Here is a 22,227-nt window from a genome sequence, read left to right as displayed (position 1 = left end):
CGGGCTCTAGAGCACAGGCTCAGTTGTTGTGGTACACAGGCTTAGTTGCTCCGCGGCATGTGGGATCTTCCTGGACCAGGGCTCGAACCCGGGTCCCCTGCGTTGGCAGGCGGGTTCTTAACCACTGTGCCACCAGGGAAGTCCCTAAAGTCGGTCTCTTGTAGGCAGCATAGTGTATGTAGGCTCTTGTTTCATCCAGTCTGCCACTCTGTGTCTTTTGATTGGAGCATTTAGTCCATTGACATTTAAAGTAATTATTGATAGATACGTATTTATTGCCATTTTAAACCTTGTTTTCCCGTTGATTTTATATTTCTTCTTTGTCCCTTTTTGTTTTTCCTTTTGTGGTTTGAAGACTTTCTTTGGTATTATGCTTATGTTCTCTTCTTTTTGGTGTTTGTGAACCTATTGTGTGTTTTTGATTTGTGGTTGCCCTGTTTTTCAAGTATATTAACCCTTCCCATTTGCTTTAGACTGGTAATCATATAGGTTCGAACACATTCTAGAAAAAAAAAAATTACATTTTCTTACTCTCCTCCCCCACATTTGATGATTTTGATGTCCTCTTTTACATCTTCATGTTCTTCCTTTTGCTGTTCTTTGTGGTTATCGTCACTTTCACAGAAAATTTTGATTTTCTTTTTTTAAATCTGTATAGAGCTTACTTAAGTAATTTACTTTCTGATTAGGATTTTCTCTTTCCTATAGATTCTTCTTTTCTATTTAGAGAAGACCTTTCAATATTTCCCTTAGGATGGGTTTGGTATTGCTGTATTCTTTTAGTTTTTGTTTGTCTGAGAAATTCTTTATTTTTCCTTCTATTCTAAATGATAATCTTGCTGGGTAGAGTATCCTAGGTTGCAGATTTTTCCCTCTCAGGACTTTGAATGTATCTTGCCACTCCCTTCTGGCCTGCAACATTTCTTTGTTTTTTTTTCCATAGACACCTTTTTTTGGGGGGGGCGGGGGGTGCTGCATTGGGTCTTCGTTGTGGCATGTGGGATCTTCATTGCGGCATGCAGGATCTTCTTGTGTTGTGGCGTGTGGGCTCTTCGTTGCAGCGCATGGGCTTCTCTCTAGTTGTGGTGTGCGGGTTTTCTCTCTCTAGTTGAGTTGCACAGGCTCAGTAGTTGTGGTGTGCGGGCTTAGTTGCCCCACGGCATGTGGGATCTTAGTTCCCCGACCAGGGATCAAACCTGTGTCCCCTGTATTGGAAGGCAGATTCTTTACCACTGGACCACCAGGGAAGTCCCTGGCCTGCAGCATTTCTGTAGAGAAATATGTCTTGGTGTAGGTCTGTTTGGGTTTATCTTGTTTTGGACCCTCTGTGCTTCCTGTACCTGGATATCTGTTATCTTCTTTAGGTTTGGGAAGTTTTCAGCCATAGCATCTTCAATTCCCTTTTCTCTTTCTTCTCCTTCTGGGATCCCTGTTATGCGTAGATTGGCATGCTTTGTATTATCCCACAGGTCTCTTATGTTGCTTTCATTTTTTTTCATTTGCCTTTCTGTCTGCTGTTCTGATTAGGTGATTTCCATTATTCCATCTTCCAGGTCACTTGTTCTTCTGCATTATTCGTTCTACTATTCATTGCCTTTAGCTCAACTTTCATCTCAGTGAATGAGTTCTCTAATTTTTCTTGGTTCCTTTTTATAGTTTCTATTTCTTTTTATAGTAATCTGCATTTCTATAAATAGTCCTTAACTTCTTCAGCGTTTTCATTATCTCCTTTTTGAACTCGATATCTATTAGATTAAAGAGGTCTGTTTTGTTGTTTGTTCTTTCAGGGGAATTCTCTTGATCTTTTAATTGGGAGTGGTTCCTCTGCTTCTTCATTTTACTTATATTTCTCTTGCTCTATGAGTTGAGGACGAACAATTATCTACTGTGGTTTGGAGGGCTGTTTTTATGTGGGAGTGTTCCTGTGTAGCCTTTGTGGGTTTGATATTTTTTGGTGCGAGGGCTGTTTTTAGCTTGGATGCCTGCCACCTCTTTCCTCAGTGTATGCTGGCTGTTGTCATCCCCTTGCTAGGAGGTGTGACTGGTGTTGTGGTGACCAGAACCTGCACTGGATATTGAGTGGGGCCTCCTCCTTGCTCTGTGGTTTTCACTGCTCTATCAGGCTGGGTTTGTTCCCTAGTTGTTGGAGTAGAAGCCCCCAGGTGCATTTCTGAGTGATGGTGCAAGGTAGGTGGGATTGGCGTGCTCCCATTGGGAGAGGAGCCACTGACTATTCCTCTGCCAGAGCTGTTCACAGGTGAGTGTGCTCACCTGTCACCCGTTGTGCGGGCTCACAAAGTACACTGTTGTTGGCACTGCCCTTGCCCCCGTCTCAACCTTGGGAATGCCATCAGTCAGCCCTGGTGTCCCTCTGGCCTTGTTTTCACAAGGCCACCAGCGCAGATCCACTGAAGTCAGGTTCCAGGACTACAGTAGTTGTGCACCTGGACCTGCCGTGGGGGCTATGGAGGCAGCTCAGACCCTGGCCCAGCCCAGTCCCTACATGCATGTGCCCACAAAGCCCACAGCTGCTAAGGCCAGATCTGTCCCAGCCATGGGAGGACCTGTTGTCCCTCGGATGTTCTGCAGGTGCTGAATTTACACAGCTGGCGGCGGAGGTGTAAGTCTGTGGCTTGCACAGCTGCAGGGAGAGATTTCAGCCCTACTTCCTAAGTCTCGTGGCCGCTGGGGTCCAGCTGTGGTTTCAGCTCTGCCTCTGTGTGTGGGCAACCCACTGGCGTTTGCTCCCAGAGCCCGCCGAGGCAGCGGCTGGGACGCTGGAGCCTGTCAAGGCAGGAGCCCCCAGGGCGGTGGCTGGGGTGCGCTCCCCTGGAGCCTGCGGAGGTGGGGGCTGGCACGTGAGAAAGAGGCTGCTATGGCGGCCTCCATCCCCTCCTCATGCGCCACTTAACGATGGCGCTTCACTTCTGTGACAGGCCTGGGCTTCTTCCGCAAACATCCCCGGTTGCGACCGCACCACACTCCAGCCCCTTCAGGCTGTTTCCACACAGCCAACAGCAGCCCTCTCCCTGTTCTGTCCTCTAAACTCTGAGTTTCAGCACCCAGCCCCTGCCCGTACCAGCAGATGTGTGTCTCAGGCTGGGATGCGCAGGGCGGTGGCACGGCCGTCTGTGCAGGTCTCTGTTTGTTCTGCCTGCCACAGACCAGTTGTTGCACTCTCCTCTGCACCTCTGAAGCTCCCTTTCTGTCCTGGTTGATCTCCCTGCCAGTGAGGGGGCATCCCAGGGTGCAGGAACCTTTCCTTTTTCCAGCTCCCTCCCATGGCCGCAGATCCCGTCCTGCTTTCCCTTTTTTTTTTCCCTTTTGTCCTACCTGGTCACGTGGAGATTTTTCCTGTCCTTTCAGGTGTTTGAGGTCTTCTGCTGGTGTTCAGTAGGTGTTCTGTGAGAATTGTTCCATTTGTAGGGGTATTTTTGGTGTATTTGTGGAAGGAGGTGAGTTCCACGTCCTTCTACTCTGCTGTCTTGATTGGGGCTCCTATTCCCTTCTTTTAAAATAATTCTTTAAGCATGAAATATTGCCATTTGCAGTAATATGTTAGTTACTGGACCTAGAGAATATTAAACTTAGTGAAGTAAGTCAGAGAAAGACAAATACTATATGATATCACTTATATGTGGAATCTTAAAAATAATACAAAAGAATCTGTATACAAAACAGAAACAGACTTAACAGACATAGAAAACAAACGTATGGTTACCAAAGTGGAGAGGGAAGGGAGGAGGGGACAAATTAGGGGTGTGGGATTAAGAGATACAAACTACTATACATAAAATAGATAAGCAAAAAGGATTTACTGTGTAGCACAAGGAACAATATTCAATATCTTGTAATAACATATAATGAATATAATCTGAAAAAATATAACTGAATCACTTTGCTGTATACTTGAAGCTAACACAATATTGTAACTCAACTATACTTTAATAAAAAATACATATATATAATGATTCTTTTAAGTTTGAAAAATTAAAAAACAAAAAGTTGATACCAAACAGCTAAAAAAATAACTTTGAAAAACAGGTAGAGTCTGAGTCAAATCCATTAAGACTTTGATGAACACATACATGCAGTTCTTGGTATGGCCAATATATGGCAGTTCCCATTATCTTACCCGATAATAGCTGCTGTCAGTGTTTACTGTGTGCCAGGCACTTTATGTGCTGTGATTTAGAATCTTCACGCCTCAATGCTCCATTTTTCTGTTGAGGAAACTTAGGTTGAGAGTGGTTAAGTAACTTATCCAAAGTTACACAGTGAGGGTAAAAATAAACAGATTTGAACCCAGGAAAGTTCTCACACTCTGAAGTCTACCATGTGGCCTAGGCAGAACGCTGCTAGAACCACTGCCCTAGTATATTTAGATGCTATCATGGCACATATCGTCACCACAAGAATCTTTGTATAGCAGTGACAACAGAACCCATTTGTTTTATGAAATACGTATTAAGAAGAGGATGCGGAGAATATCTTAGAATTTTTGTTAATTATATTTTTAATCTGTGAAAAGTCTTCCTTTTTACAGATTAGTATGTGATAAGATTTGGACAAGGGAAAAATTCAGTAACATCTGAGCTGGTTGATTTGTAGCTTGAATGTGTAAATTCATATTTTAAACATTAAAGATTGAAAATATTTTTTTCATTTCTTATCTCAACAGCAAAATAGCACTACTTTCCATAAAAATATTTTTAGAAATGTTTATAGTTTTTTAGTGCTGCATCTGTAGCGTTTAAGAACATTGATCTTTCTGACAAGAAACAACATATTTCCCAGTTTAGTATAATGGTCAAACTAAGCAAAATGTAAAGCACTTATTACATCAAATTTGAGCATTTAAAAAGTTATTTTAGAGTAAATACTGATTTTAAAATACTGAGGAAAAAAAGAAAAATTAGTCATTTCATCCTAAAATAGCTTTTGTAAATATTTTACTGTATGTCTTTTGGGTCTTATAGAAAGTTTTAAACATAGTTGTAATTGTAGAGTATGTATGTTCTACTTTTCACCTAACATCGTAAGGAAGTCATGTTTGCTTGAATGGTTTAAAAATTACTTTTACTGTCTGCTTATTAATATACTTAAATTAAAAAAATCTTTATGTAAGGACTTTTCTGTTATAGAGAAAATGTTTTGAGTGTGTGGTGGTGGTAGTGTCTAGGGAGGAACAGTAATCTTTTTGGAAAGAGAATCTTTTCTATCCCATGCTCTTGTGGGTCCCGTTGTATCAAGAATAACAATAGCCAATGTTTATGGAACATTTATTGTGTTTCTGGCACTGATCTGATCACTTTCCATGGATTAACTCTAATCTATAGAATCACCTATGAATACGATATTGTTACTACTCTCATTTTGCAGTTGAAGAAACAAAGGCACACAGACCTTAGGTAACTAATTCAGTCATGTAGCTAAGAAGTAATATTACTGGAATGTGAACTCAGGTAGTCTCGCTCTAGAACCCGTGTTTATTGAATACTACATTATTTTGTCTCAAAATGATTGTCTTGTTTAAATACCTCCTTGAGTGTACTCCAAATATTAGTAAATAGAGTTTTATATTTGTATGTAACAGATTTAAATAATATTCAATTCAAAGGAATAGGAAAAAAAGTGCTGCAGAAAAGCACCTCTTTTAGAAGCAAAGAGGCAATCTCTGCAATTTCTTGTAAGTGTTAAGTGAACTAACAAAATAGTGAATTCTGTTTTGGGTAGTTTTACTGATACTAGGTTTAGTGGAGATTGCATTTCAGAAAATTCAAAAAGTATCAGACTTAAAACACTTTGGAGTGGCTGTCATTTTTCCAGTTTCTCCTCTGAATCAAGTATGTATGTCAAGCACTGTTTTCAGTTGGCATTTGAGAGCGAGCCTCCTGAGGTGATGCCTGAGAGAGCACTTGCAAACCATGAAGAATTCCATTGCTGTAAGCTGCATTATGATGAGATGTGGATGCTTTTATGTAGTAGATGATCTCATCATACAAGCTCATGTTGGATTACCCACTTGGCACAATTGAAAACGACATGCTATTCCAAGAAAGCCTAAGTGTCTTTAGTTAATGATGGGTGATCCTGTTGAGTCTCTCTTTTCCAAAGTGCTTTAAAAGCACTGAAGTACTCTCAGAGAGGCCATCCTAGCATGGATTATGTTGAAAGGGAAGAAAAATGCTGTTTTTTGCTGGAAGTAATGTGGGATTTAATAAATCCTTTGGCTTTGATCTTAATATGTCCTAGAGAGGGGACTTCCCTGGTGGTCCGGTGGCTAAGACTCCGTGTTGCCAGTGCAGGTGACCCGGGTTCGATCCCTGGTCAGGGGACTAGATCCCACATGCTGCAACTAAAGATCCCGCACGCGGCAACGAAGATCCCACGTGCTGCAACTAAGACCCGGTGCAGCCAAATAAATAAATGAATATTTTTTAAAAATTAATACATCCTAGAGAAAAAGATAAGCACACACATGCATGACCTTTGGGGATCTGTTTTTATTTTATTTCATTTTTATTTATTTATTTGTAATAGAATATAATTGATTTTACAGTATTATATTAGTTTCAGGTGAACAACATAGCAATTCAATATTTTTATAGATTATACTCCATTTAAAGTTAGTTACCAAATAACGGCTAGATTTTCCTGTGCTGTACAATATATCCTTGTTGCTTATTTATTTTATACATGATAGTTGGTACTTCTTAATCCCCTTCCCCTATCTTATCCCTCCCCTTTCCCCACTGGTCACCACTAGTTTATTCTCTGTGTCTGTGGGTCTTTGTTACTCATTTGTTTACTTTTTAGATTCCACAATAAGTAATAATGGAGAACTATTTTTATTAAAACATTATCTTGTGACGTACTCTCTGAATATGCCCTGTCCAGAGTGTGCGTAGTGTTCCTTTACAGGGTATTTTATCAAATACCAGGCTTATTGAAAAGTTAGAAGTTGAAGTATGTAAGTTTGAGTCAAGAAAAAAAAGTCACTGAAGTTTTTTAAAAGTTAAAAATTAAAACATTTGTTTTCAACCACCCTAACCATGCTGTATTTCTTATGTTTTATGTGTATGTATAGGATTTTTATATTACTGTGGGAACAGGATTGGTGTTTTTGGTGGCATCCATCTTTTTCTCTTTGACACATGACAGTACCACGGCTGAACTTGCTTCAATTGTAAGTAACTTTTATCTTTGCTTATTTTTATTTGCTTAGAAATATGGAATTTGGAAAGTACTTGACAGGTTATACAGTAAGGGAGAGTGGTTTGTCTTTTAACTTATTTTTTAGTGTAATTTGATTAGAGGCCTAAAAGCAAATAAATATGATAGCCTTAAAAACCTAGAAACTGTCTTTAGAATTTGACTGAGTTTTGTTAACAAAAATCCATTGAAGCCACATATGAACTTTATTGCTAATGGAAGTGGTAAAATTGACTTGATTATCTTACATTTCTCCCCTTTTTGGTTCAACAGAAACACATCTACATATCAGGTGCTGTTTTAGGTGTAGAGAATAGACAGGAGAAATGACCCCAAAGTTCAGCCTAGTATAAGAGATAGATAAGTAAATGTTTTTATCTGAAATCCTTGAGGGACCAAATGTTTTTTAGAATTCAGAATATTCTGCATTTTAGAAAGGTAATACTGTGCATATACTGTATTACACACCTTCAGAAGGCCTGGGCAGCACCTTGTAATCCAACATATTAATATTTCTGAAGCATCTGAATATTCACAGTAAAAGAGATAGGTAAAGACTGTAAAGAGTTTTACGTTGTGTCAATTTTGAGCCAAGTGAATCATGAAACTTCGAGTTTTTGTTTCTTTTTGGACTTCAGAATTACAAATCAAGGATCATGGACTTAATTGGTGCCAGTGCTGTGAACATGAACAACTAACAACTGGTTAACAAATCCTCTTACTAGTCAGCTGATTTCCAATTAATGCTTTGTTCATAAGAAAATTGAAGTTGTAATTAATTGAACTGTCAGCTAATAGATCATTAAAACTGCTTTTTATGATAGAACAACTCAAAAGGAGTTCAGAGAATTAGATGGCTATAACATATCTACCTATTTACGTGAACACGGTTTCTTAGTACTTAATGTGTAAAAACAAAACAATAAAATTAATGCCGAACCTTGATGCATTCTAGCAGTAAGTAATATTTAGTCATGGATACATGAAATAGCTGAAGAGAAAAAAAGCCTTATGCTTAATTTGTTTGTAATCATATTTTTGTTGCAGAAGAGTATGATAGGGTGAATCAGTAAAATACTTCCTAGTATAAAAATGTATTACTATAAAATCCTGTGGAGGAAGTAAAATAAAGTTGAGGAAATGTTGAGTTCGTGGGGGGAAAAGAAAGCATGTCCTAAAATTACCAGCTATTAAAAAAAAAGCTTATTTGTGTGTTTTAATTAGGTGGTGTGTCAGAATATTACAGTATTCAGATTTCATTAGATATATTTAAGAGTGACTGGTGGTTTAAAAGCTCAGTATTTATAATATGCTGGAAATTATCTTTTGCAACTATTTAAATTATGAAAATTATATAGACTTAAATGGGTGAGGGAGTCCACTTTTTTAAGAATTATGATGTGAACAGAAGAGCTAGAAGATCATTTGGGTTATATGCATAGAGGGTCCTGTATGGACCGGAGCTCTCTAAGGTGGTCAGAGATGTCTTCGTAGACAAGATGACATCTGATCTGCCTTTAAAGTGTCAAATAAATTTGCCAGTCAAATAAGGGGACAGATGCCATCAAGCCAAAATACAGACTCCAGAGTGAAGAAGGGACTTGGGTTTCGAGGGGTGGAATTGATAATTACATTTTGGTTGGATGTGTTGGGGACATCCAGTTGAATTAATGAATTAGGAGCTCCGTTTGCTTTACAGTGAAATGAGGCAGAATGGAGGGATGGGGTGTGAAGGGCAAGAGACTGCAGCAAACGACGACAAAATGTTAAACTTCATGGAGATGGAGCCTTAGAATTGAGACTTTAGCCGTGACCTACATCGATTTTCTCTTTTTACAGAGCACTTCTTTGGCCCCCTTCCTTAAGGGTTTTGCTAGTGAAGAAGCTAAATTTGCACCATGGTCTTCTGTCTCTTGACAGAATTCTCAGAATGTTTGATTAGATGTTAGAAGAGTACAATGAGGAAGAAGTGATTTAAGGAAGAGGAAGTAGGTAGTGGCGTCATGTTGCTGTGTCATTACAGTGTGACAGTGAGCTGGAAAATACTTTTTAGGTAATTGAACCATTTAACCTAAAAGTATCTTCCAAATAGAATTTCTGTTTTGATACAAATAACCTTTTCCATTTTTACCTAGGCGTGGCTGCCTGCTCTTCTCATCTGTGTGTCAGTCTAAACCATTGCTAACAATCCGGTGTTTTGTATCATGTTATAGGATTTTGTTTTTCATCTATTAACCTTAGCTTCATAGATTGGCACCTCACACATACACACACACACAAGACAGGACATTAATATTTTGTGAGACTTTGACTAATGACCATTATTCTGGAATTGTTTTTTGTAACTTCTTTCCATTTTTTGATGACCTTAAAAATTTTTTAACCACTAATGTTAAGAATGATGTGTTTAAGATAAATTGATGAATTGTCTTGCTTGTATAAAGCATGATCAGAGCCAAGTAGGAAATGTGACAGTATATTGCAGAATTCCTCATATAATCTTTGCCCCTTTTTCCTCCTCAGGTGTTTGGATTTCTAGCAAGTTTTGTGTTCCTGTCTGACTTTTTCATTATGGTCTATGAAAAACGTAAGGAGCCCCGGCCAAGAAAACCTGAGGCTACTGTTAATGAACCACTTAATGCTTAGAGACTCTAGGGAACAGGTGTTACGTCGCCACTGCGTGGTGCCTGAGCCCTGGCAGAAGCTCTTGTAGAGTCTGTCATTATTAAACCACTTCCTTTGGAGCGCAAGGCAGAAAGGCAGTTTGATCAGTATTGATTGGACTGTGTGTCAGTCACCACAAATTGGGCCAGAGGGCTTTTTGTTTTAAAAAATATATTTTCTTTTGGTAACGGTTGAAACTTGTGTCAGATGAAGTTTTGTTTTGTTTTGTTTGGAGGTGAGGGCAATTGTTCCTTTAAGTCACATAGCTCAACTGATGATAAATTATTCTGTCATTGTTACTAGGCTTAGCTTTCAAATTATGCTTTACAGCTGTATAAACAGCATGATTAAGTTTATCCATTTAGAAATGGTTTCATTTTTAAATTAATTTGCTTAACTATAACTTTGCTTTTGGATGACTAGATAAAATTTAATGTATATTTAAGAGATCAATATTTTAAATGTTGGTCTAGGTTTTTTCCTTAAAATGTAAAACCCAGGCTTTACTGTATCTCACTCAGCCTTAAAATTATACTGTAACATTTTAGGATAATAATAATTAACTCTTTCTGAGACCTTTTATAGCCTAATAGAAAATGTGTGGGAGACGTTGATATTGTCCATGTTACAAAAGCAACAGCATCAGTAACCCCATGTTTATACTGTACTTTGGTTGTCAGTATCAAGTAAAAAAAAAAGATCTTTATATAGAAAGATAGAAAAATGGAAGAAACTGCTATCATGACTAAGGACCAAAGATAAGATACACTTTTGCACAATGCAGTGAAAGTAGTTATAAAAGTAGGCCTCGACCACTTCCAAATGCCTGAAGAGATGAGTTCATACTGCGAGATAGAAAATGGTTTGTTCCCTTTTGCCATATGATTATTTCTACTGACGTTAATACAGCTCTGCAGGTTCTGTTCAGTGTTTTCTTTGGAGCCAATCTTCTTTTAAAACCCCAATCTTTGATTTTTGATTTGAGAGCCTCCCTTTTCTGTCTCCTTATCAGAATGGTCCATGTACTACTTCATCAGGCATAGCTGGGCCTCTGGCTCTGGCTTCCTTGATGGCAGATTCTCCAGAATCTTGGGCCCTTTTAATTGCATAGAGTATATAGCAGGATCTTTCTTTAGGGTTCTTGTTCCCACATAGGCATTGCTCTGGTTTTTCTTCAAAGGAGACCTTCTTAAGAAAGTGAATATCCAGAGATTCCTGCCCAGTTTAATACTGTTGATGGTGTAAGGGAGTAGTCAAACTATTCTCGGAAGACACTTCATATCCAGTTCTGATAATTTGGAAGAACTGTCTGTTGCTGGCAGGCTGTCTTAGAGCCAGCCAGCAAGGGCACTTTGAACAAGACCTTTCTTAAAGTGGGTCCTTTTTTTTTTTTTTTTTTAAACGGGACCTTTCTGACCAAGTGGTTCACAGACTAGACCTTTCTTGTCCTCCTGGTAGATTTTTTTTGACTCAAGACTGTAGGGCTCAGGCAATGAGCCCATGCATCAGATCCTTCAGTACTTTGGTTAAAGTCTCCTGGGCTAGTAGGTTTTCTGTCTGAAAGAGTGGAATCATGTTTCCAGTGAGACAGTTTAATGACCTCATCCTTTTTTAATTTCTCATCTGCCAATTGTGTGTTGTAGATGGTTTTCAGACGCAGATGGCCGGACACAGCTTCTGCTCTTAGTGACTCAGAACCTTATCCATTTGTATCAGAGCTTGGATGCTAGTGCTAGTGGTGATGTCACCACTACCTGCTTGGGAGATAATGAAACCAATCTTGGATGCTGTTTTAACTAGGTGTGCTGTCTGAGAGAGGAGAAATAGCCTGGGTCTTGGGTTCAAAGATAAGCAGCTTATGATAGGCAGGTTCTCAAATTTCACATCCAGCTATACTGTTGTCCTTTTAAGTATCATCTGCACCCAGCTGGGATTCAGAGCAGACCAGCTGGGCTACCTCAGGGTCCCGACTCATGCACTGGGCTCAGTTGAGTTTGATGGAATGTCCTCTGCTGGCCTCACATCCACAGCATGTTGGCGTGGAACTTACTTAAGCTCTGCTTGTTCTGAGGTTTCACTTCCATTTGTTTCATTGGCACAGAATGAACCTCTTAGCTGGCCACCGAAAGGTAATATCTTCACTGGTATTTTGGGTCACTCTAGAACCTTTCTTCACATTGTTTTTTACAGGACCCATGACTGATTAGCCTCCATCTTCTATTGTAGAAGGAGTTAGTTAGGAGTAAAAAGATCTTTGTGGTAAATAAAAATTTCAAGGTGAACTTGAAACCAAAGATACTGTTACTTACAGAAAAGGGCACGCTTAGTAAACTCAAATGTAAAATAATTTTTTATTAACGTTTATGGTAAATTTATATTGTACACAAATAGACTGTTTAGAATGGTTCTTAAAAATTATAAGGGAAATGCACATACAGTATAAAAATTTTATAACTGCTCTACTTCTGTTTGGGGACTGGGAAATGTATTTTTACATTGTTTATAACCAATCATTTTTGTATTTAATAATTTTAAATCCTGAGTCTTTTATATCTCTCTCAATGTCAAATTTTGTAGTCTTCTTTTTAAATAAACCCACTTTATTGTTCACACCTTTGTAGTTGTTTAATTATTATAAAAACATGGTGTTTAAATGAAAGCTTTCTCCAGAGTTCTAGGAGTTGGCTCCACAACCTTGTTAAGAATACTGGACTTTGGATCTGCCTGGGCGTGGGGCATGGGTAGAAAAGAAACACGTCCAACTCCTACCCATGGGCTGTCCCTCTTCTTGGAAAGTTGGAATACACATTGAAACAACATTTTTAGGGAGCCGTATGTGAAGAGTTACAAAGGAATGTTTGTTAAGGACTAAATATACCTTTAAATACTCCCAAAGAAGCAAATTTGGACTCGATCACATTTCTCGGTGTGGCCAACAATCCTAAAAACAAAATAGGTACATTCTCTTGCAAGCTATTCAGTGACTGGGAAAGTGTGAAGCAAAACTGAGGTGGTTCTGGTAAAGCTACAACTATTTGTGTAGTTTGCAAAATTCCTGCCTCCAGACGTACAGAATAACAAGGTCTTTATAGTCGTCAAGAACTCACTGGAATTTGTACATTCTTCGGAGTTTTGTGTTTGTTTTGTTTTGATAAAGAGCATGATTTTATCAATATGCAGTCAACTGCAAGGAGCAGAAACCTAATTAAGTAAGTGGGTCTTAAACAGTAAGGAAAATTTACTTCACAAGAAGTCTGGGTAGGGCAGTTCCACAACTGGTAAATTCAGTGGCTCACCAGGGACCCAGGCTCTTTCCATGTTTTTCTGCCCATCCACCTTTTTTTTTTTTTTTTTAATTTATTATTTATTTTGGCCATGCTGGGTCTTAGTTGCAGCATGCGTGTGGGATCTAGTTCCCTGACTGGGGATCAAACCCAGGCCCCCTGCATTGGCAGCACGGAGTCTTTCCCCTGGGCCACCAGGGAAGTCCTTGCCCATCCACCTTCTGCTGTGAGAGTTTTTGTCTTCTGGATTGACCCTTTATGGTTTCGCAAGATGGTGGCAACATCTCCAGGCATCATCTGCTTGTACAACAATGTCCAAAGGCCAGAAGAGAAGAGGTTGTTGATTCTTCCATGTCCTTCCAAGGTGTTCCTTTTTCACAGAAGCCCCTTGGTGGACTTCACCTACTTATCTTACTAGGAGATATTAAATACCTGTTTCCAAATCACTTTTTAACATGGAGACTAGAATTGCTGTGATTGGCTTAAAGTAATCAAGATTCCTCCCCTTAGGTTGTGAATATCCTTTGAAGCATATAGCCTTCTGATACCTGAACAAAATTGGTTCTGTTAGCAAGAGAAAGCGTCATGGGTTAGGGATCAACAGTCTGTCATAAGCGTGTAAAGGATTGTGACCTAGCTAGGAGAAATAAAATACCCAGTTTAAGAAATTTCTGCAACATTGTAAGTCAACTGTACTTCAATTAAAATTAAAAGCAAAAAATTTCTGTAGGCCTGACTACCCCAAAACAATTTAAAATAGAAAAACTTGTTTTATTTTTTACACTAAATTATAATTCTACAAATAATGTCTACCATAGAAAATTGGTTTAACAAAAGTGGAAAGTATTGTTCTTTCCCTGATATCTTTGCATTTAGCTACTTTAAAATTTTTTGAAATATGTCAAGCACTGGAATTACAGAGGATAATGCTTATTGTAGATACCACCCAGCTTTAGTAGATCATAACATTTTGCCATATTTGCTTTAAGGCCCTTGTTTAAAGAGAAAATGAAGTTACACTTTTCAAGTACCACCACCTCTAATCTTGTTCTCTTTCCTTTTCCAAAGGTAAACACTGTCTTGAATTTGGTGGATATCTTTCCTGTTTTTCTTATCTGACATATATATAGATGTATCCATAAACAGTGTACAGCGTGGTATAGTTTGCTTTTTTTAGTCAGTAGTATTTTTTTTTTAAATTTAATTAATTATTTATTTATTTATGGCTCTGTTGGGTCTTCGTTTCTGTGCGAGGGCTTTCTCTAGTTGCGGCAAGTGGGGGCCACTCTTCATCATGGTGCGCGGGCCTCTCACTATCGTGGCCTCTCTTGTTGCGGAGCACAGGCTCCAGACGCGCAGGCTCAGTAGTTGTGGCTCACGGGCCTAGTTGCTCCACGGCATGTGGGATCTTCCCAGACCAGGGCTCGAACCCGTGTCCCCTGCATTGGCAGGCAGATTCTCAACCACTGCGCCACCAGGGAAGCCCCAGTAGTATTTTTTTTAATGTATTATTTTTGGCTGCGTTGGGTCTTTGTTGCTGCAGGCAGGCTTTCTCTAGTTGTGAGCAGGGGCTACTCTTCGTTGTGGTGTGCGGGCTTCTCACTGCGGAGCACGGGCTCTAGGCGCTCAGGTTTCAGTAGTTGTGGCACACAGGCTCAGTAGTTGTGGCTCACGGGTTCTAGAGCGCAGGCTCAGTAGTTGCGGTGCATGGCCTTAGTTGCTCCGCAGCACGTGGGATCTTCCCGGACCAGGGCTCGAACCCATGTCCCCTGCATTGGCAGGCAGATTCTTAACCACTGCACCACCAGGGAAGTCCTAGTCGATAGTATTTTGAAATTTATCTGATACTTGTAACTCTAGTTCATTCATTTTAACTGCTACTTGGTGTTCCATCATACGTATACTACATGCCACGATTTACTTACCATTCCTCTGTTTATAGAAAAATTTTTTAAATTCTTGATCATTTCAACCAGTGTTGCATTGAGCAGACATACTTGGAACATCTTGTGTACATGTGTTGGGTGTGTATTTAGAAATCAAATTGTTGGGTCAGAGGGTATATGCAATTTCAACATGGCTAAATATTTCCAAATGGGTCTGCAAAGCGGTGGAACCAATTTGTTTATATTCTTTTTTTTAAAATTATTTATTTATTTCTTTTGGCTGCATTGGGTCTTCGTTGCTGCACGTGAGCTTTTCTCTAGTAGCGTCGAGCAGGGGCTACTCTTCGTTGCGGTCTGCGGGCTTCTCATTGCAGTGGCTTCTCTTGTTGCAGAGCACGGGCTCTAGGCGTGCAGGCTTCAGTAGTTGTGGCACACGGGCTCAGTAGTCGTGGCTCGTGGGCTCTAGAGCGTAGGCTCAGTAGTTGTGGCGCACAGGCTTAGTTGCTCCGTGGCATGTAGTATCTTCCCAGACCAGGGCTCAAACCCATGTCCCCTGCATTGGCATGCAGATTCTTAACCACTGCGCCACCAGGGAAGTCCCCCCAAATTTTTTGACATTATAAAGTACCATAAGGTAATGATGAAAGAAATATTAAAAGTAATAAAAAGCAAAGCTTATCCCTTTTACCTTTTGCATAGTGATTTAACTAGTAAATATTTAACAAAGAGAATTTAAGTTAAATATCCCAAAGCCAGACGAGCTACTTATGAACAGTTTATCAGAATAAACTCACCTATGTGGCAAAATAGTGAGAAGATTTATAAGTAGACGTGATAAGCCTAATGAGCCTGGTGATAGCTGGTTGTCCAGAAACTTAGTTCAACTTTAAAAATTACAAAAAAAAACTATAAATTTTAATGTATTTCTAAATGTTCATCTAAAAAGGTACAGCTTTTTAGAAACAGGATACAACCTTATCTAGAGAGTAAATATAAACAATACCTTAGTTGGCTTAAAAGCAGCACCAATTAAGAAGGCATTCAAAAAAAAAAAAAAAAGAAGGCATTCAAGCTCAACAATATAATTATCTTCTCCCTTTTTTTGTTTTGTTTTGTTTTGTTTTGTTTTTTGGCCACACCATGTGGCTTGCGGGATCTTAGTTCCCCGACCAGGGATTGAACCCGTGCCCCCTGCAGTGGAAGTGCAGAGTCCTAACCACTGGACTACCATGGAATTACCAACAAAATAATTATCTTAATACCAACAACAAATTAATCAACTCCTAGTTTAATACTGGACTTATTAATAGAAGCAGTAATATTAATGAGTAACAAGAAATATTTCTCCTTGCATAAGCTTACGTCAGTGACCAATGCTATACTGATAATTAACAGTAAATAAACGAAACCAACGATAAACTATTTATCAAATACACTGTTAACCTTTATACAGTTATACACCTAAGGAAGATTTTAAAAAAGTAAAAGGAACTCTGCAAACGCAAACCCCACCTATTTACCAAAAACATCACCTCTAGCATAAGAAGTATTAGAGGCACTGCCTGCCCAGTGACATCTGTTAAACGACCGAGGTATCCTGACCATGCAAAGGTAACATCACCATTTGTTCTCTAAATGAGGACTTATATGAATGGCCACACGAGGGTTTTATTGTCACTTACTTTCGATCAGTGAAATTGACCTTCCCATGAAGAGGTGGCAATGACAAAATAAGACGAGACGACCCTATGGAGCTTTAACTAACCCAAAAAATAAATGATTAAGGGACAACAAAAATTTCATGTGGGTTAACAATTTTGGTCCGGGTGACCTCAGAGAACAAAAAAGCCTCCGAGTGATTAAAATCTAGACCTACTAGTCAAAATAATTTATCATTTATTGATCCAAAAAAATTGATCAATAGAACAAGTAACGCTAGGGCTAACAGCACAACCCTATTCTAGAGTTCATATTGACAATAGGGTTTACAACCTCGATGTTGGATCAGGACACCCCAATGGTGTAACCACTATTAAAGATTTGTTTGTTCAACGATTAAAGTCCTACTTGATCCGAGTTCAGACAGGAGTCATCCAGGTCGGTTTCTATCTACTCTATATTTTTCCCAGTTTGAAAGGGCAAGGGAAATAAAGCCTACTTTATAAAAGTGCCTTAAAATAATTAATGATATAGGGACTTCCCTGGTGGTCCAGTGGTAAACACTCTGTGCTTCCAATGCAGGGGGTGTGGGTTTGATCCCTGGTCAGGGAACCAAGATCCCACATGCCGTGTGGCGCAGACCAAAAAAAAAAAAAAAAAAATTATATAATCTTAATTTAATTAATTCCTAATTACTCAAGAAAAGGGTTTGTTAGGGTGACAGAGCCCGGTAACTTCATAAAACTTAAACCTTTATAATCAGAGGTTCCACTCCTCTCCCTAACACAATGTTTATAATTAATATCTTAATACTCATTGTTGCAGTTCTTCTAGCCATAGCATTCCTTACATTAATTGAACAAAAAGTACTAGGTTATACACAACTCTGAAAAGGACCAAACATCATTGGACCATATGGCCTATTACAGCCTATTGTGGATGCAGTCAAATTATTCATTAAAGAACCACTATGGGTCACACCGGTTAGAATGGCTATCAAAAAGACAAGTGATAACAAGAGGTGGTAAAGATGTGGAGAAAAGGGAATCCTTGTGCACTGTTGATGGGAATGTGAATTGGTACAACCATTATGGAAAATAGTATGGAGTTTCCTCAAAAAATTAAAAGTAGAACTAATATATAATATTATCCAACAATTCCATTTCTGAGTATAACTCCAAAGGAAATGAAACCACTATCTTGAAGAGATATCTGCAACTCATGTTCATTGCAGCATTATTCACAATAGATAGAAAGATATGGAAACAACCTAAGTATCCATTAAAAGACAAATGGATAAAGAATGTGGAATATTTATTTATATAATTCTACCATAAAAAGAAGGAGATCCTGCCTTTTGTGACAGCATGGACCATGAGGGCATTGTGCTAAGTGAAATAAGTCTGACACAGAGAAACACTGTATGTTCCCACTTATATATGGAATCTAAAAAAAAATTTAACTCATAGAAATGGAGAGTAGAATGACGGTTGCCAGGGGCTGGGAGTGGGGGAAGTGGGGAGATGTTGATCAAATGGTACAAACTTCTGGCTATAGGATGAATAAGTTCTGGGTATCTCATGTACAGCATGGTGACTGTAATTAGCAATACTGTATTATATACTTTAAAGTTGTTAAGAGAGTAGATCTTAAATGTTATCACCACATGCAAAACAAGGGTAATTATATGAAGGGATGTAGGTGTTAACTTACATTTTTGTGGTATTCATTTCACAATACATTCATATATCAAAAAAAAAAAAAAAAAAAGAACCACTATGGGGACTTCCCTGGTGGTCCAGTGGTTAAGAATCTGTCTTGCAATGCAGGGGATGCTGGTAAGATCCCACATGCCACGGGGCAACTAAGCCCACACGCTGCAACTACAGAGCCCATGTGCCACAACTAGAGAGAAGCCCGCGCACTGCAACGAAGAGCCTGTGCACTGCAACGAAAGATCTCGCGTGCCACAACTAAGACCCGACGCAGCCAAAAGATAAATAAATAGGGCTCCCCTGGTGGCGCAGTGATTAAGAATCCTCCTGCTAACACAGGGGGCACGGGTTCAAGCCCTGGTCTGGGAAGATCCCACATGCTGTGGAGCAACTAAGCCTGTGCGCCACAACTACTGAGCCTGCGCTCTAGAGCCTGCGAGCCACAACTACTGAGCCTGCGTGCTACAACTGCTGAAGCCCATGTGCCTAGAAACCATGCTCTGCAACAAGAGAAGCCACCACAATGAGAAGCCCACATACCACAGCAAAGAGTAGGCCCCACTCGCCACAACCAGAGAAAAGCCCACGCGCAGCAACGAAGACCCAATGCAGCCAAAAATTAAAAAAAAAAAAAAAGATGGGAGTTTAAATCTCCCCTTAATGATATGCCACAATCAGAGACATAAACAAGATTCATTACTATTTCATCAGTCATTCTAGCCCTACTTATTATAGTCCAATGAAAAATTTCAAACTACGTTTATCACTTAAACCCAGAATTAAAACTCACTCAAATGCAAAAACAGGGCTTCCCTGGTGGCGCAGAGGTTGAGAATCTGCCTGCCAATGCAGGGGACACGGGTTCGAGCCCTGGTCTGGGAAGATCCCACATGCCGCGGAGCAACTAGGCCCGTGAGCCACAACTACTGAGCCTGCGCGTCTGGAGCCTGTGCTCTGCAACAAGAGAGGCCGCGATAGTGAGAGGCCCGCGCACCGCAATGAAGAGGGGCCCCCGCTTGCCGCAACTAGAGAAAGCCCTCGCACAGAAACGAAGACCCAACACAGCCAAAAATAAAAATAAATTAATAAAAAAAAAAAAGCAAAAACAATCCACCCCTTGAGAAACAAAATGAATGAAAATGTATTGGCCTCTTTCATTACCCCCCCAACAATAACAGGACTTCCTATTGCTATCTTCATTGCTCTAGTCCCAAGCATTGTATTCCCCACTCCTAACCCACGAACCCACAACTGTATCATTTTTACTCAACAGTGACGAGTCCAATGCACATCAAAACAAATAATGGCCATTCATAATCACAGAGGACAGACCTGAACACGAATACTTCAATCACTCATTCTATTTATTGGGTCAACAAATTTACTAAGACCCCTACCACCTTCATTTATACCCACCACACAACTCTCAATGCATTCAGGTCTAGCAATCCCTCTATGAGCAGGAACTGTAATGCCTGGTTTTCCCCACAAAACAAAGCATCCTTGGCCTATTTTCTATCACAAGGACCCCACTGTCTCTTATCCCTGTGCTAGTCATCATTGAAACTATGAGCCTATTTAGTTAACCAGTAGCCTTAACAGCCAATATTAGAGCAGGTCACTGATTAATTCATTGAATCGGAGGGGCAACTCTAGCACTACTACATATTAGTACCACCACAGCCCTTATGACAGTCATTATTCTTTTTTTTTTTTTTAATATTTATTAGGCTGCATCGGGTCTTAGTTGCGGCACGCAGGCTCTAGAGCTTGCGGGTTTAGTCGCCCCTCGGCATGTCAGATCTTAGTTCCCCGACCAGGGATCAAACCTGCGTCCCCTGAATTGAAAGGAGGATTCTTAAACACTGGACCACCAGGGAAGTCCCGACAGTCATTATTCTTATCCTACTCACAATCTTCGAATTTGCTGTCCCCCTAATTCACACTTACATATTCACCCTACTAGTAAGTCTCTACGTATATGACAACACACAAAGACCCACGAAACCCCTGCATGTCAGAGTAAATCCTAGTCCCTGACCCCTTACAGGAGCTCTTCCAGCCCTCCTAATAACATCCAGCTTTGTCATAGGATTTCAGTTTAATTCAGTACTATTATTAGCACCAGGCTTACTAATACTCTAATAATATAACAGTGATGGCAAGACATCGTCCAAGAAAGCACCTTCCAAGGCCAATCCTGTACCAATTGTTCAAAAAGGACTTCGATATGAACTCATTCTCTTCATGATTTCAGAAGCCCTCTTTCTTAACAGCTTTTTCTGAGTCTTCCATCACTCGAGCCTCACCCCACACCTGAACTAGGCGGATGCTGACCACCCCAGGCATCTGCCCTCTAAACCCACTAGAGGGACCACTCCTCAACACCTCAGTCCTATTAGCCTCCAGGGTACCCATCACCTGATCCTGCCACAACCTCATAGAAGGAAACCAAACACATACGCTCCAAGCCCTTTCTATGACAATTGCGCTGCGTGTTTACTTCACACTTCTACAAGCCTCAGAATAGTACAAAACGCCTTTTACAATTTCAGATGGTGTATATGGATCAACTTTCTTCATGGCTACAGGATTCCACGGCTGACATGGAATGATTGGTTCTACTTTCCTAATCGTCTGCTTCTTACACCAATTAGAATTTCACTTTACATCCAATCACCACTTGGACTTTGCGGCCTGATATTGACATTTTGTAGACATAGTATGACTATTCCTTTATATATCTATTTATTGATGAGGATCTTCTTGTTTAGTATTAAATCATTCAATTGACTTTCAATCAATTAGTGTTGGTATAATCCAAAAAATAATAAATCTTATATTGATATTAATCACAAATAGAACACTAGCCTCACTGCTTGTATGTATCACATTCTGACTCCTTCCATTAAATATTTACACAGAAAAAACAAGTCTCTATGAGTGTGGATTTGACCCCATATGGTCGGCACGCTTACCCTGTTCCAGAAAAGTTTTTTTAGTGGCTATGACATTTCTTCTCTTCGACTTAGAGATTGCTCTCCTTTACCTTTACCCTGAGCATCCAAACAAATAACCTAAAAACCATGCTCATTATAGCTCTGTTTCTAACCTTACTACTAGCAACAAGGCTGGCCTATGAATGAACCCAAAAAGCACTAGAATGAACTGAAAATGATCATTAGTTTAAGCTACAATAAAGGATTTTAACTCATTAGATTATGATTAAGTTCATAATTATCAAGTGCCTTTAATATATATAAATATTATTATAGCATGTACAGTATCTCTTGTAGGATTACTAATGTACCAATATTCCCTAATATCCTCACTAGATATTATGCCAGGAAGGAATAATATTATCACTATTCATTATAACAACCTAATAATTATTTGCAACCCTAATAATTCTAAACACACTATTTAGAATAATTCTAAATTCTAAACACACTATTTAGAATAATTCTAAATTCACTCTAGCAGAATACCCATTGTCCTACTAGTATTTGCAGCTTACAAAGCTGCACTTGGACTATCCCTATAAGCAATAGTATCACACATGCATGGCACCGACGAGGTACAAAATCTTAACGTTCTCCAATGTCAAAAATCATTATCCTTACAATTATATTAATACCACTAACAGGATTATCAAAGAATAATAGAATAGGAAGTAACCCTATAGCCCATAGCTTACTGATTAGTAGCCTACTTCTTCTCAGCCAATTTAACGATTATAGCCTCAACTCTTCACTAGTTTTTTTCTCTGACTCCCTATCAGCACCACTAGTAGCTTTAACAACA

At 39.4% G+C, this 22,227-nt stretch overlaps 1 protein-coding gene across 1 annotated transcript in view; it reads left to right on the top strand.

Moving 5' to 3' along the window:
* CMTM6 (CKLF like MARVEL transmembrane domain containing 6) overlaps positions 1-12,489 on the top strand; it is a 41,594-nt gene extending 29,105 nt beyond the window's left edge. The window contains exons 3-4 of the mRNA XM_082411873.1: positions 7,091-7,189; positions 9,739-12,489. Coding sequence (XP_082267999.1) covers positions 7,091-7,189; positions 9,739-9,861 — 222 coding nt within the window. The 3' untranslated portion in view covers positions 9,862-12,489. The remainder of the gene's footprint in view (positions 1-7,090; positions 7,190-9,738) is intronic.
* The last annotated feature ends 9,738 nt before the right edge of the window (positions 12,490-22,227 follow it).

This window comes from Balaenoptera physalus (genome assembly GCF_965194825.1).
Source record: "Balaenoptera physalus genome assembly, chromosome: 11".
Classification (NCBI taxonomy): Eukaryota; Metazoa; Chordata; class Mammalia; order Artiodactyla; family Balaenopteridae; genus Balaenoptera; species Balaenoptera physalus.
The sequence above is the reverse complement of the archived record's forward strand: the minus strand, read 5'-3'. Positions and strand labels throughout refer to the sequence as shown.